A 17,378-nucleotide genomic window follows, 5' to 3' on the forward strand; every position below is an offset into this window, starting at 1 on the left:
GCACCGTCTTGTTAGACATAGACGTCGATTTCATCAAATTCTGGGAAAAAGAGTTGGTCACTATGGTGTTAAAACACTCGCTATTGATGGTAACGGCATATCCTGCCTCATTTCGTAAGAAATAAGGCACGATGATGCCGCCATATCACAAACCAGACGAGGATTAGACTCATCCTAATAGCGACATTTTAATTTGTTGACGAAGCCATTTCGCTAGAAACAGATCTCATCTGAGAAAATGATTTGAATTTTCCTAATAAGCTTGGACAAGTTCCACCGTGACATGATGAAATGGCAAACCTTACGGAACACACTGACAAAATTTGCCACAAATCCGTAAACAAACATGGTCGCCACCAAATGTCGATCTCCATTGGTAGACGCCGTATTCTAAATGGACAATTTGTATTTAAGTTATATAGTGCTTCTATATATAGCACGGACGATATCTAATACGTACATTATTAATTTAAAATTTCTCAAAAACCTTAAATTTATTTCTTCAAAAATTGCATAGTATTCAATTCAATTCTTACCGGCTAAATGACCGATTATCGTGATTTTTGAAAAAATTAAAACGGATGAATAAAATTTATATTCTAAATAATATATTGTGCAGAGTATGACAGTTTTCATCACCTATATCTTTCACCTACTTTATAACACCTTAAGCTAATCGAAATATAATATGTAGATATAAGGTGATATGAGTTGAGATATTTCGCCTGTAAAACTAATTAATTCAGTTGGGCGTAATCGAACTGTAATTCATTCACGAAATCGGGAGATAACCTCACAGACCTCCTATTCAATAGATTTTAAACTGCTTAAAATTTGATAGTTGCCGAAATTTTAACTCCATAAATGTCAATTTTGACTACCGGGATGGTACCGTAGGTTACCAAATTTAACAATGCGCGAAAATCGCTAACTTTTGTCAGATATTACACATTTATTTTAGACTAAATCAACCAAGCATTAATGAAGATATAAAATCAAAACAAAACTAAAATAAACTTAGTGTCAGGCAATGGTGATATAGCTCATTTACCGAGTGTGGATCTCTCTTCGGTTGACTTTACATCATATATAATATTATATGTATGTATGTATGAACATCAGTCAATATGTGAGATATCCTAATTACAAACAATCACCTCTCAGCACTCACCTTTTGCTCTCTTCTGCTAGTTGTTTGGGTTAAGAAACGCTTTTCAAGCAGAAACTTTACCAGCTAGCTAAATAGTTAGCAGTTAGGATACAGACCTAATAATGCGTCGAAAAAATTAGTTTGGGCATTTAAAAAAATTTTTGGAGTATTTTAATTTTTTTTTTAACTGAAATTTGTTGAACTTTGTGCCTGCAAAAGTCATTCGAAAGTCATCGTATTTTGGTAAACATGTTCTCGCTGTGCGATGGTGCCAAAAGAGGAACTTGGAAGACGAAGAACGTCCTGGGCGGCCAAAAAAGAATATTCATGACGCCAAGGGTATTTGGTTAAATTAGAAGGACGTACTGTAGTATGAGCTTCTAAAATCGGGTGAAAACATTAATGGGGAACGCTACTGCTAACAACTCATCAAATTGAAGGGAGCTACACAGGGTATTGAAAATTGGCTTGATTCATTCTTTTCATAGTTTGTTTGGAATGGAGTCCACAAACTGCCAGAAAGATGGGAAAATGTTATAGGTTCAGAATATATGTACATACATGTATATAGTTATAAGACTAATAACGGTTAATTGTCAGATAAGAATACCATCATTGACAATAGACTTATTGTTTGTTATTTCGATATCTATTATCTGGATAAATAAAAAGATACATGTAACACTCGGGGACTGCCGTGGTAAAGCTATTGCATAGCATTTTTTTATTAACTTTGCAATTGTAATTATTTATTTATTTTTTATGCAGTATTTTTTTATTTTTATTTTATTAATTCAAGTTACACTTTTTGAACATGGTGACCGGTGAATAAATTAGAAGTTAATATTGTTTAAAATATTTTTATTATCATACAATAAATGTAGGTTATTCAGGAATTTTTATCATTGAAACTATAGATTTATGGTAACTGAAATAAGAAACATAAGTTTGAGACTTGATATCCTCTAAATATCTGGAAAATACCGCATCAATGGTGGTCCCATATTTTGTTGTGGATACTTGTGGATCATTTTCAAATTCAATTTTTCCAAAAGAAAAGTTGTTAACCGCTCTGATATTTTATCAGCGAAGTTGATGTTGAAAGCGCCAGCCAAGATAAGTGGAAATTTATCGCCATTGATAATCCGATTGAAATACCTAATTTCAATTGTATTGTTCCATTCAAACGATATACTGTTCCAAAAGGTGGGGTAGCTAGTTACCAAAATAATAATAATATTATGACTCCGAATATTGATATATTTTTGGCATAAATCATTCGCAATTTGTGTCATAAAAATAGGTATGTAATCTTCAAAAAAAATATTATCATATCCCTCTTATTTATAACACTTCGAAAATGTGGATCTTTCCACACAAGTATATGATAAAAGTACCATAATTAATATGCAATTATATCTTCACATGTATATGCATATATAATATATAGGTACATACGCATATATAAAACTATATTAGTAGATGCCCCAAAATTACTACTGAACGGTTCGTTGTTTTTTTATGTATGTGTATTCATCTCTGGCCACTATTGGGGAATACGCCCAAAGAAGCCTTCGAATCTGTACAATGTTTAGCGGTGAAAACCCTGTATTCTTCCAAATAAATTCAGTTTCGATTAAAAAGCATTTAATTTTGAATATTGCACAAAAATACAACTAGCTTTTGAAAAAAGAAATAAATAAAGCATTTTCACGAAGTGCGCTCTTCTCCAGTGCATTTTAATGATGTACTACACATACATATATGTATAGTATGAACCCAAATGCTTATTAGTTCCGCTTAGTCTACTTTACCGCCTATGTCAAAATATCAATGTTTTTGTATGAGTTTTGCTAAATGCGGCGGCGTTCTGTTGGTGTCACAGAACTATAATAGATGTCGTCGCGGTGGTATATTCACTGCCTATAAATAAATGTATTATAGAGTTTCCCCTTAGTAATGACGCGTAGACGCTCTTTTAATTTACTGAATAAGTTCTTTGTCTTTGTAGAGAATGTGATTGTCCCAAGAGTCAGCGAAGACCAGGGGGTAAGAGTGAAGCTTAACAACCTATGAGCATATAATGTCGGCAGACCGTTTATATGAAAAGTTTATATTCCACTATATATGCTTGTATGAGTATGGCCTGTAGTAAATGGTCGGGTAACAAATCACGAGGTATGATATGGCTTCTATATTTGTTTTAAAACATATTATCTGTATTAACATGTGAATTCAAAATTAAATTAAAGTCAGAAAATTTTACCTGTTAATCTGTCTCGGTTGAATTCATTCGGTAACGAATAATATAAAATGAATACATCAATCAATATGAACACTGATGTACGGTAAATTATTATCAACCAAAAAGACCTAATATTTTGAACCTGATCTTCGAATATTATAATAACGGACTAAAAGTACCAAAAATTAAGTTGGGTTCAAATTAGCTTGAAGTAGTGTACATTCCTACTGGGATTTTTGTCACATTTTCACATATGTTGGAAGTATCAATGTCTGAAATCTTCTTTGATGAATGTAATCTTTAATATTAAATTTATTTCATTATTATGATCTTTACCCACGTCTTGCTACTAAATTTACGACCAATATTTGATATAAAATACGAGCATTGAATCAATTGACAAGAGTCTTCGCGTTGCAAATGTTTGAAGCGTTCATTGGGGGGTGTTAACGACACATTTGATCAAAATTTTATAATATTGTAACAGATTAGAGCCCAATAAATTATTTTAAATCGTGTAGCCGATGTATGACGACACCAATTGGCGTTAAATTATTTTATTTCCTCTATGCCACATTTTAATTTATACATAATTAAAGTGCGAAGGTGTGATGTAACATATAGTAACATTTTCTATTTCACGTATGCAAATATGTAGCAACTTGGGTACTCGGGTAAAATTTATTTATACAGGATACTCTTTTTCGATAGTTTTAGATGTTGGCTTCGCTAAGATTTAAGCTTTCGTCCTACTAGCACATGTATTAATGTTTTACGATATTAAAGTGGTGGCTTGTGATTGATCGCTTTCCTTAATACTTACAAGTTATGTTTTACTAAACAAAGGCTATTTTCTTATTGACTTCAATTATTTATAGTTGAATTAAAAAGTATATATTTGTAGAGTACTTAAACTCATGCTCAGATCCAAAGGGCTTCTGAAGTATTATTTGGCCCGAAAATATAACAAAAGAAGAAAAAACGTTAACCTCGGTTGTACCGAAGGTATTATACCCTTCACAAACTATCGAAAAAAAGCATCATATTTACAAATATTCCATACAAGAACTTGATTTTGATCGGTTATTTTGTATGGCAGCTATATGCTATAGTAGCCTGATCTCAACAATATGTTTGAAGATTGTAGCGATGCCTTTGACGAAAGTTCATGCCAAATTTCGTGAAGATATCTCGTCACATAAAAACTTTTCCACACAAGAACATAATTTTCATCGTTCAGTCGGTATGGTTACTATATGCTATACTTGTTGTAGTCCGATATCAGTGCTTATGACAAATGACTAGTTTCTCTGAAAGAAACGGACGTGGGCAAACTTATAGAACAATAGCTGGGGGACTAGTTCGCGTATATAAAAACAAACGGACAGACAGACAGACGGACAGACGGACATGGCAAATCAACTCAGCTCGTCATGCTAATCATTTATGTATATTTTTAATACTCTCCGACGTTTTTTTCAACCTGATTATACCCTATTATAAAAAAGAGAGAACCGATATGCTTATGCGGATAGGTTGGCGGTTATGTCAGCAAGAATTAGCATATACGGTGAAACCTGTTTGAACAGCTGATATGGTCTGTTTGATTTTCTACTCTCCAACATTTGGCAAATCTAATGAAAATATTCCGAAATGCTTAGTGTACATATGTATATATTTTCAAATAGAGAGATGTTTTTTGTTAGGTGCTATTATCTTAGTAACAATTTAATAACTTTCAGAAATACGTCTCCTGTAATAAACTCTTCAATAAGTTCATAACAAATTAAGCTTTATTATATGTATAACATAGAATCTAAAACATAGCTTTAACGAAGCCTGAATTTTTCTATTAATACTTTTAAACATTTTAATTGCATTTAAATTTCAACTTACTACCCACCTGAAAAAATAGGCAAAAACACACCCATTGATAGTATTTGTAGAACTTCTTAGTGTGAACGTCACCATCCGAATTGGCAATACCAGGGTATGGTACAGATATGCCCTGCTTTTTACCGAAATAATCACGCAAAGTATATGTCGAGTGAATCCAACAATATGTATTGAGCACGTCTTCTGGAATATCTTTGGTGTGAACACAATCGATGGGATTGCCAACGTATTGTCTTGTAGTTATAATCAATGAGAAAGACATCAAAATCATCACAGTTATTGAGTAGTGTAGACGGAATACTGGCGAATCGGTTTTAATGTGACTGACCTTTACAAGGTTTTTCAAGCCACGAAATATATCTAACATTTTTCGCTGACGGCAACTCAATGCGAATTAAATAAATATTTGTTGACGTGGATGTGACTGTATATGTAGATTTCACTTAATTCTCAAATACTTATTTTGAGTATACATGGATTTTTTCTCTATATATATATTTTCGTAATTTTCGTTGCGGATTGGAGGCGGATGCAATAACCCAATTTATGGTTATCGTCTCGATGTACAGAAATTCTTTCTTTTTCCCGGCGGTCCCATAGTTTGGTTGTGACGTAGGCGATAATCACGAGAATTTCGTTATATTTTGCAGATCCTATCCTGCATTTTGTTATTGTCATATATTTTTGTGTTTTAATTAGTTCGGAATTGCAGACAGACACACTGGGGCACTTGAAATTTTTATGTATTTGTGTAAATGAATCGCGATTGTTTGTATAATTAAAAAAATTTCGCATTTTAAATATTAAAAATTTTCGTGTTTTCTATATAAATATGTACATACATAAGTAGTATGTGGCAGCTTTAGTAGTTCACGATATCAGTTCGTTTCGGCATGAAAATATTTTATGATATACGGCATTTTAAATTTGCCGACGCGATACTGCTAAAGATGGATAATGGAGCACTTAAAATTTCACATACATAACATACATATACTATTTTTTAGAATCACAGCCTGGTCAATGAGCAATATATTATATTTAGGTTTGTTAACTCGAGGAATCGTGGTACAAAATACAGCTAATAATAGTGTAATATAAATAAGACGTTCAATGATCGGAAAGTTATATATATAATATAACTATAACAAAATTTTTATAAACTCAATTGCATCCTATTATTTTAATTGATTAATTAGCAATTTCGATTAGGTAAAAATTAGAAAACACGCATAAGTTTTGATTTTTGGCATCTCAAATAAATTTTATTTGAAACTTTCTTAAAGAAGGTCAATTAGTTTTTTACTCGAGATTTTTCCACGAAATATTATATATCTCTTTATTATCAAAAAACGGTATTTCTAAATAACTCAAACTTTCTCTACACTAACCCACAGCTTTACGACTTCAAATGCAGATACGAAAATATTATTTTACTTGTATGGGGTATGAACTAGGCAAAGCACTTGTATTTTTCGAATTGCAAATTATTCTAAATATTTACAATTTCTGATAAATTTTGTTTTGCTGTTTGTTTTGAAGGAAACCAACCTCGCCGTCCAATACAAATCAGGTATTATAAATTCATGTCGGCTTTTAAATAATGCTGCCAGAAAAGATTGTATGCATTAATATCATTACAATTTTATATACAGGGTTACCATATAACTTTTAGTTTTGTACGTGTCCCTGCTTATATTTAAACTTTCGTCTAAATGACTGAGAATGGAAAACTGAATGCTCAGGTATATGGGATAGTAATTTTCTTACAATAAAACAAATAAATTATTTTCCATTCACTGCGTGGCTATTTTAATTACTAACTCGTCAGCAAACAAAATAAAGCTTTTGCGTTTGTTTACTAAATAATCTGTAGTATCGTCTGGTATCATCATTTCGATTTTTTGGAATAATAAATAAAAAAAAACAATAGGGAGTAATAATTGTTTTCAAATTTGCATATATAAATGTGTGTATGTGAAAATTACGCAATCGACGTCCCCCTTTAGTTATAAAAAGATGTTTATTTTAACTCTTGTGTAATCAACGATCATTAAACTATTATGTAAAGACTTTTTACATCTGCGGAATCTCCATACGATTTAGAGCAGAATTGATAATAGCAAAAGTTACTTGAAAATTGGGCCAAGACCACCACGAAATTGAGGTAATGTATTTATACTTATTTGAGTTTGATAGTGATCTCTCACAATTTTGACCACTACACGCACAGTGAGGCGGCCACTTTAAGGTGTCTCCCGATAGTGTATGGATAATGCTCAAACCAAACAGGAAAACAATTTAGGAAGATAAGGCGACTTATATTGTAATTAAAACTTGGAGTAAAATCTTGCTGAAATAAGTTAAAATGCGGAAATCTTGAAAAGGGCTCAAACGAAACAGAGCTCTACACACAATTCATGTATATACCAACTTTAAAGCCGATTTTGAAGATCGAAAAGAAATTGCCTATCGTCAAACACTAAATAGGAATACTCTCTGCAGTGCGAAGTATATATTTCGAACTGATTACGAAACTAAACTGATAGAACCCAACCATTCCCGTACAATTGAGATTGATGCTTTAGCTTCTCAATATTGTTTCATGGTGGCAAATGCGAACCAGACGACATATTTTGCTATATAATAAAACGTTATCACAATTATATTCTGGCTAAGATGTCAGTGAAATTTTGGACAGAAAAGCGAAAAAAATTCCCGATTTAGAATCCAATATTTAATCACACTTGACATCGACTGTTGCTTTAATCTTATAGTCCTTAAATATGAAAAAAGGTCGTGGAACACATCCTACAAAACGCCGTATAGTATTTTAAAATTAGAAAAAACGTTAACTTCGGTTGCACTGAATTATAATCATACCTTCACAAATGAAAAAGTTTCTTTACAAGAACTTTGATTGATTAGTTTGCGTCTATATGCTATAGTAACCCGATTTATTACCGAAGTTTCAGGCAATTATCTATGCAAAACTTCGTGGAAATATCTCATTAAATGTAAAAGTTTTCCATACAAGCGCTTTATTCCGATAGTTCAGTTTGTTCGGCAGCTATATCCTGTATTGGTCTGATATCGGCCATTCTGACAAATGGGCAGATTCTTGGTTTGCAAATGACAATGAGTGTGCAAAATTTTAGATCGATATCTCAAAACCTGAGACGGACAGACAGAAAGGTTCACGAATATGGCTTAATCGAAATTTTACGAATGAAAAGTAAATTAAAAAAAAACTAACTAGTTTTTAAGCTTAAGTGATTTTCATTCACTTCGGGTATGACATTCCAAAAGTATGAGTTTCTAGGTATTTAGTTGCATCAGTATTTATACTTGTATCTGCAGTGAGTTTTTAGTATTCAATTGCACACATACCTATACTCTTAATTATTTAATAAATTATATTTACTAGCAAATATATTCACTTAGCTGTTTGTTCTACATTGTATACACGAAGTATGTATATACATATATGATCTATTTACAAGTCCACATGCATACATACGTGAGGAGTCTATTCAGTCAACTGGAAAATCAGACATTAGTGTGTGCAACTACCAACAGGGGCATCTGTTTGTATAAGTATTCATGATCCGAATACGAGATCGCGACCAAATTAAAGTGAATTGTTTAGTAAAATCAAGAACAGAACATACTCATAGCGCCGTGAATGAAAAATCTTTCTTCTTGTTAATTCATGACTAATTGTGCTTTCCACAAAACAAAAAAAAAAAAAGATGAAGGAAATAATGACAACAAAAACCGCAAAAGTTTTCGAGTAACATGTGCTCTCGCGATTTCACGAAATTCTCTTGTGTGAATTTCACGCTTCTAAAATTTTTATATACTTGCAGCGTAATTTTAAAAGTCCACACATGATAACTATATGTAAACAATTTTTGTTGATTTTTAAATATTTTAGGCGTATTGTTTGACATGCCTTTTACTCGTTCATATGAGTGTATATATAATATGTATGTGGATCGCTGTAGACGCGGTACAAAATAGCACAAGATAAATAAACAGTCCGCAACACACTTTTCTTATTTTAAAATTTTTTTCGGGATGGACTGGTTATAGTGGTCGGTCTATTTCTTATTCGAGATACAACTGAAAAGTTCCACAAAACCGGCGCGTTCGATTATCCACACTTATCCACAACAACGCGATGCATATTGAACTTTTTTTTATCGTACTTGTTTACGCATTAATCTGTATGTATTTTGTTTAGCTTTTGAAGAACACATTTACGCTTCCACCAACCTTTAAAGAGGGGCATATCGATAATTTCCAACTACAACCGATTGCCGCGAGTTGTGCCCGAGTAAACACTTTTTCCGCATTGCATTCATAAAAGGATTGTATGGAATTATTATTTAACGTTCTTCAAAGCAAAGTATTAATCGCTCGAGCACGTATGATTCGATTAGGGCAAAAGATGCCAATATTATATGCACCCAAATAAATATATATTGGGGCAAATTGAAACAACTTAATACATAAACACTAATAAACACACATTCATACAAACGCTGGGCAGTGGTAAAACAGCGTGTTCGAAATTTTAGTCGGACGTAATATAGAATTTTTTATTATAGATCTTCATGCATCGTCTAGTCGATAACGTTGTGGATCCATGTTTGAAGAAGCTTTGAAGATAGAAAATTAAAGTTTTCCCGAAATTCGTTGACCCGCTTAATTTTCTGAATTTTAAATGATTTATGATAACGTCAGCCCACCATTAGTAGCAAGATTCGAAATATGTCTGCACCGGATCGCACTACCGACACGTATTCATTCCGACACCAAAATAAACACTATTCGTTCGTTTGCACCGACGAAGGCATCTTAGCCACGTCAACTGGCAAAAGAACATTCACAGCCTCTAAGATTTTCAAAATTTTTTTCTCTTGAATTCAACGCCAACTGAGCGCAAATATTGGAAAAATTCAAATGAACATGAATGGAAAATGAGTGGATCGAGTCTCTTGCTTTCTCACTTCCAATATCAACGCATTAAATTTATTTGCTGCCCGCAGATGCACCATATGTATTTGCACGAAAATTGGCGCTAATTAATATCAAAAGGTATGATATGTCAGTACGCGGCATCTAGGTATTTTCTCCTTAGTGGCGGCATTTATAAGAACAAGGTGAATTCACTTCACTGGTAAACACTATACGCTGAGGTTTGCTGCTCATTGAAGTGCTTACTTCCTGTCACATGCGCGCCTCCAATTCGAATGACAATGTTTGCCAGCTATATGAGCTTTTTGTCCACATAATTTTTTCGGACCAAACTAACACAGCAGGCAACTTCAGACTTTGATACTTTAGTAAATATTTTTATATCTTACATAGTAATGAGTTTGAAACTATATAAAGACCGACAATATGTCAAGCAAAAACACAGACTACTAGGCAAACGATTTTGGTACACGGCGTACAAGTATGATGCGGTTGTGTTGTTGCTGTGTAAAAACAATGCACTCAATTGATATTTCATTGTAAGTGTTTAAATAAACTGTGGTTCTAAGGGTAGGCCTGAAAAGCAGTTGAGGTTGAACACAGTGTTCTGTATTGATAACGAATACCTCTAAAATATTATTAATATAATTATTAATCTTCTTATAACATATCACAAACTTCATCTGTTGACAATGCTTGCTATATTTATATCCCAAAATCTGAAAACCACAGCTATTCTATAAGATATTTTGAGCCTGCTTTTAATTATGGGAATTTAAATTTGGGAATATATTTCGAAAAAAAGTGATGGATAACTAAATATTTCCTACCCCCCAATATAAGAGCGCGCGCGTACATAGTCCATAAGTTTTGTACTGAATAATGTTTAACGCAAGGTGGAGCATTTAGATGACCCGGGCTGGAGGATCGAAAAGATCTCAAAACACTTTAATGCGCTTTAATGAGTGTTTTCCGGGCTTTGCTCCAGAGATACACACTATATTAGCGGACGTTCAAAAGAGACTGTTACCGAAGACAACTTGAGAAAATCAAAAATAATTTTGCTTTACCGTAAAATATAATCAATTGGTCTAGAGATTTCAATGACACATCTTAGACATATCGTTAATGAATACTTGGGTATGCGTAAGCTTTATGAAAAATGGGTACACCGATGATATAATGACAAAAAATTGCGACAATGAAAAATTAATTGTCGAGATCGAGGCCTATTTCAAAACAAATACAAAATTATATCGAAAAGTTGAAAGATCAGAATCGGCGTAACACCTTCGTTAAATGCTGCACATCATCCAAAAATAATGAATTTGAAATATGCGATTGTTTAAAAGCAGCTTGGTTTGTAAAAATAAGATGATTTAAAAGAAATTTAAAAGTTCTAGCTTTTCTAAAAAACGTAAGCTTTTTGAATTATATTGTGGTCGCAACGATAGACATGAAATATTTACTACTCTCTTAAGACGGAGATCTGCTTTCAAATCCATTATTAATTTGTTTTGCCGCTAACTTCAAAATATGAGTTTTTCACAAAATGTTTAAATTATTTCATTAATTCATTACATATAACATAATTGCACCTTTAAGTTAATTGTCTCAGTTTTGAGATGCCCGAAAAAGTTTTCTTGCAGGTTTTTACTTTAATGAACACTAGTAATTGAAAGAATTATATACAAGCATACTTATAAAACTACATTGAAAGAGAAAGTGAGCGTGTAAGCGTCTATTTTAGAAACAAAATTGTAAGTACTAAATTCACACTCAAATTTTTCAAAGATAACTACGCTGCTTTGAAATTAATTATTATATTTACAAATTAGTATCTTTTAATTGTGGAATTTAGCCCATTACTAATAAAATATGGCTAAACAAAACAACCGCCGATTATTATTGTTATTAACAAAATATGTTTCACTGTGAAATGTAGCTTGTAAATTTTCTTATATGCACATAACAATGCATAGCCATCACTTGTTCATCTGTTATGAAAAGTATGTATGGCACATAGGCATTATTTACCGCAATTTATACAATATCCTACATACATAACTCTATTTACATACATAGAGATAGGTCTATGTAATTTTCGCTTATGATTATTACTTATTATGAACACTTTAACATATTCACGCATGTGTTGATAACATAAATAAATATGTGTAAGTTTATCCTTCGTTTTAAATCTGCATCTTTGGTGCTCGACAGAGAATATCAATAGCGTACGCAATAATAATTCAAAAACAAAAAAAGCTTAACCGGAGAGCTGTCCACTCTTATACAGTCAACCATTCCTATAACAGTACTATACCACATATAAAAATGTATCGTATCCAACAGTGAAGCATCAGACTGGTCAGGAAATATTAAACTGGTCTATCAAATCATCTCTGAAACATAACTAGTCAAGCTTACCGACTGTTAAAATTGACCCAGACTGATCAATATAAACTGCGCCCGCAAACTGAATCGATAAAATTGGTACAATCCTTTTTATGTTCGTGGAGTTTGATCTCTATATGTCAATTAGTGTGAAGTTTGGCAGTTGTTTGTTGACGACGCGAAAAATTTGTCTGGCGATTTTTACCATGAAAAATAAAATTTTAACAAAAAAAATTTTTTTTTGGTGTTTCCAATGGAATCGTGGCTACGGAATCGTTGAAAATGAAGTATTTTAAGGAGTCTTCTCTATCACGAACACAAGTATTTAAGTGGTACAATTTAAAAACAAGTAAGGAAGACCTAAGTTCGGAGGTAACCGAACATTTTATACTCTCGCAAAGTCAAATGGTACACTCGTTTGATATTTCTTTGTGGATTGACTGATATTTTCGGCAGAAGGTCAACTATAGGCACTGGGGTCCACATATTTAGTACTTAGGGGCTTGAACAGTTTTAATTCGATTTAGACAATTTTTGGTCACAAGGTGGCATACTTTAAACGTATTATTCACGCAAAGTTTTACGCCGATATAATCATTGTTGCTTGATTTGCATAGTGGAAAGTGAAAGAATCAAGTGGTATTTAAAATGGTGTCATATGGAAAATAGGCGTGGTTGTAGTCCGATTAGTGCTCATTTTCGCACTATGACATAGAAACATGAAAAGAACGTTACGCACCAAATTTGGTTGAAATCGGTTAAGCAGATCTCAAGATATGGGTTTTCACCTAAAAGTTGGCTGTGCCACGCCCACTGTCTAATTTTGAACGCGGTTCCTATAAAGTCATCTTATACCATCTCAGAGATAAAATTTAATGTCTCTGGCGTGTTTAGTGCTTGATTAATCGCGCTTTTAGTAGTTTTTACCAGTACCCTTATATGGGGAGTGGGCGGAGTTGCCACCCGATTTCAACTATTTTCACACCGTCAATAGAAGTGCTAAAAACATTTGCGTCTAGTGAATTTTGTTATTATAGCATTAGCGGTTTAGGAGATATGCACATTAAACCTATTAGAGGCAGGACCACGCCCACTTTTTAAAAAAAGTTTTAACTGCAGATGCCCTCCCTAATTTGATCCTGTGTACCAAATAACAGTCTTGTATCTTATTGCGGAGCTTAGTTATGACAAGTTATTTGTTTTTGATTAATGGCATTTTGTGGGCGTGGCAGTGGTCCGATTACGCCCATCTGCAATACCAACCGTCTTACGGTACCAAGAAACATGTCTACCAAGTTTCCTAAAGATATCTCAATTTTTACTCAAGTTGCACGGACGGACGGACGGACAGACACTCACCCGGATTTCAACTCGTCTCTTCATCCTGATCATTTATATATATATAACCCTATATCTCTATAACTCGATTAGTTTTAGGTGATACAAACAACCGTTAGGTGAACAAAACTATTATACTCTGTAGCAACAGGTTGCGAGAGCATAAAAAACACTACTTGAAAATCGTCGTGTTGGCATCAACTAGATAGCAGAGGTCCTCAACATTTCTTATGGATTGACTCAACACATTTGGGTTAATGTTGTGGGTATGTAGCGTGTCAATGCGAGACTCGTACCAATAAATTTAATCCTTTAAAAAAAAAACTTCGAGTAGAAGTCGCAAAAAGTACAAAAAACTTACTTGAAATTGATAGGTCAGTTTGTATGGCTATTGTGACTAAGCTGAAACATTTTGTTCGGAGATTGGATTGTTACCTTGGATCATTACCTAAAACAAATTTCGTTAAAATATCTAGCACACTAGTACATATCTTGTCAAATTAAAAAAATTCAGTTTGTATGGCAGCTATGTTATATGGTATAATGATGCGATCTGAACAATTTTCTTGAGATATAATACCATTTCCTTAGCCAATAACGCATGGCATTGAAGATATCTAGTCAAATGGAAAAGCTTTCCATACAAGCAGTTGAATAAGATTATCTAGTTTATTCAAAGTATGGCAGCAATATAATAAAGTGGTCCGATATCAGCGGTTCCGCCTGATTCACTGAATGCTATCCAAGCCGAGGGTTATAACAAATGTATGGAAAATTTGGATAAGTGTTGGGGTGCTTGTATTAACTCGGTAGTCTATAATAATAAAGATATGTATATGAATATGTAGTTTTTTCTGTCTGCTGCGTCAAATTGATCAGATGGTATAAAAAATATTGAACGTTTTTCGAATAAGTTATTTTTTCTGGTTGCTTGAATGGGAGAAATCCGGTGCTCTGACTAGTTGGATTTGTGGAGCATACTATTTGTAAAGTAGTTCATAAGTAGTTGATTAGACTGCGGGGCACACATGTCTGTGAAAGTGTTGGTGCTTTATACCCAGATGACCGTCTGTGTCTGCCATAAAATGTCGGCTATTCAAGAGGACTTGACGCGTGCCATCGCGTACGCAGCGTGTCCTTTATACATGACAAACATTCGTCGGTAATGATTAAGCTGTAACTGTATCAACAATATTATGATATGTCTTCCGTATTGAGTAAGCTGTTCGTAGCAAAAACAATATTTGAATACATATGCACATATAAAAAACAGTAAAAATTCTAATGACAGCAAATAGGAAATCAAAAACATGTCACGCAAACAAAATTAGTGGGGCGGGAATGTTATGGACAAATGTACATGCATATATACATACAAACATTTGAATAAGAGGTATTTTTACGTACTAAAAATAGTCAGTCCTTTGACTTTCTCGTACTGGATGTTTATTCGAAACTTTTACCAAAGGAGTTGTATCAGATGTTGCTTTTGCTTTCAATATATTTTAAATATTTGCATACGGGATTAAACAGATACCAAGTTGTAGTTAACTTCTATTTTGTATTATTTACGGTGATAAAGTAATTGACAGCAATGTGTGCGAGTACTCATGAATGAATTCTTAATCAATGAAATAATGCACCTTTTTAGCAATTTTACTTAGCACAAACTTTACCAACAAATGTTCTACAGCATAATATAAAAAAAGGCTTACAAAACAGGGCGTTTACACACTGCGTAACACATTTAAGTGTAATAAAGGAGTATCAATTTTTGTCATTGGATTAATTTATAGGTCGACTATGACCGTATTATTTTATAATTACCTTATATATCGAAGCTATAACACCCTTCACAAATACTATACACAAATATTCCATATAAGGCCTTGATTTTGATCGTCCAGTTAGTCGTTCAATCTGAAAAATTTGTTCGGAGATAACTCTCCGTTAATCTTTGCCGAACTTCATGAAGCTATCTTGACAAATAAAAAGGTTTTCCATACAAGGTCTTGGTTTTTATCGTTCAGTTTTTATGGCAACTATATGTTATAGTCGTCCATTCTAAACTTCCGACCGTTATGAGAACCAATTGGTTTTACTCTGTGCAACGTATTGTGAGAACATAATAATAGTGAAATTTCGTAACACATACAATCAGCGTTACTTTCTTGGGGACCATGCTATGCTCACCAATACTATGTGTATGGAGTTCAAGTGCAATGAACGCTTTATGCATTACAGCATCAACACCAACTATAAAACAATAGCAAGAAATATTGTTTCAGTCAAAACATATGTACATATATATACTCTTTGAACAATTGTTGCATTATAAGGCTGCACGTTTTATGGTCAAGCTTTCATCGGTCGAGTGGTGGCAATGAACTACATTTCTCTAAAGCTTTTGTCAATGCGTAACTGAACTGCATTGCACGTAAAGAATGCGTAGACAACTATCCAAGGAGTAAAAGAAATTGAACGTTGACGCCACCAGCAAACAAACAAAAATCATAAAGCATTAAACATATGTTCTTGTATATACTTATAATATAATATTTATGTTTGTACAAGTGTATCTAGACTCGCTTTACGAATGGTCATTTGTTTGATAGATGGACTACCATATATGTATGCGGATAAGTAAAATCTCTACAGAAAATATTTAATAATATACGGAGTGCAAGTATTTGAATTAGGTTTAATATGCATACATATGTGCGTAGTCACGTACGCCTCTATCCAGAACAAGACGTACCAGATAATTCATCTATTTTTAAACTAATTTTTCATTTCGGCATGGAGTCTATAAGTGGAAGCCACACATGCCCAATATCTCCCTAGCGGCGGCGAAATAGTTTTACTATCGGGCAAATTCGTTTTGGTTTTTATACTCTTGTAACAGGTTGCTACAGAGTATAATAGTTGTGTTCACCTAACGGTTGTTTGTATCGTCTAAAAATAATCAAGAGAGATATGGAGTTGAGTATACTTATATAAATGATCAAGATGATGAGACGAGATGAAAACCGAGGGATGATAAGTCTGTTCGTCTGTGCAAGCGATAAATAGAGTAAAAATTAAGATATTTCGATGGGCGTAATTGGACCACTACTACGCCCAGCCTTTAATCGAAAACGTATAAAGCCATATGTAATTAGGATACAGAATTAAAATACAAATAAATTTATCATAACGAATCACATTAAAGAAGGACACCTGCGGTTTGAAAATCTTTAAAAAGTGGGCGTGTCCTCGCTACCTAATAAGTTTAATTTATTTATTTATCCCAGGATACAAAGTACATATTACATATAAAGTATGCACCTATAGAGGTGTTACAAAACACCTGTACATAGGCCTGGTAAT

At 33.3% G+C, this 17,378-nt stretch overlaps 1 protein-coding gene across 9 annotated transcripts in view; it reads right to left on the reverse strand.

Moving 5' to 3' along the window:
* Nucleotides 1–17,378, reverse strand: part of shakB (shaking B) — a 343,238-nt gene that overhangs the window by 39,794 nt on the left and 286,066 nt on the right. Inside the window, exons 1-2 of one of the 9 annotated variants that reach the window (XM_070109384.1) lie at nt 10,046–10,195; nt 5,299–6,232 (exon numbers count right to left, since the gene is read on the reverse strand). The exons of 4 other annotated variants lie outside the window; for them this stretch is intronic. In XM_070109384.1, coding sequence (XP_069965485.1) covers nt 5,299–5,658 — 360 coding nt within the window. In that variant the 5' untranslated portion in view covers nt 5,659–6,232; nt 10,046–10,195. 4 more of the 9 variants (XM_036371861.2, XM_036371862.2, XM_070109382.1 and 1 more) reach the window with 4 other exon arrangements.

This window comes from Bactrocera oleae, chromosome 5, assembly GCF_042242935.1.
Source record: "Bactrocera oleae isolate idBacOlea1 chromosome 5, idBacOlea1, whole genome shotgun sequence".
Taxonomy (NCBI): Eukaryota; Metazoa; Arthropoda; class Insecta; order Diptera; family Tephritidae; genus Bactrocera; species Bactrocera oleae.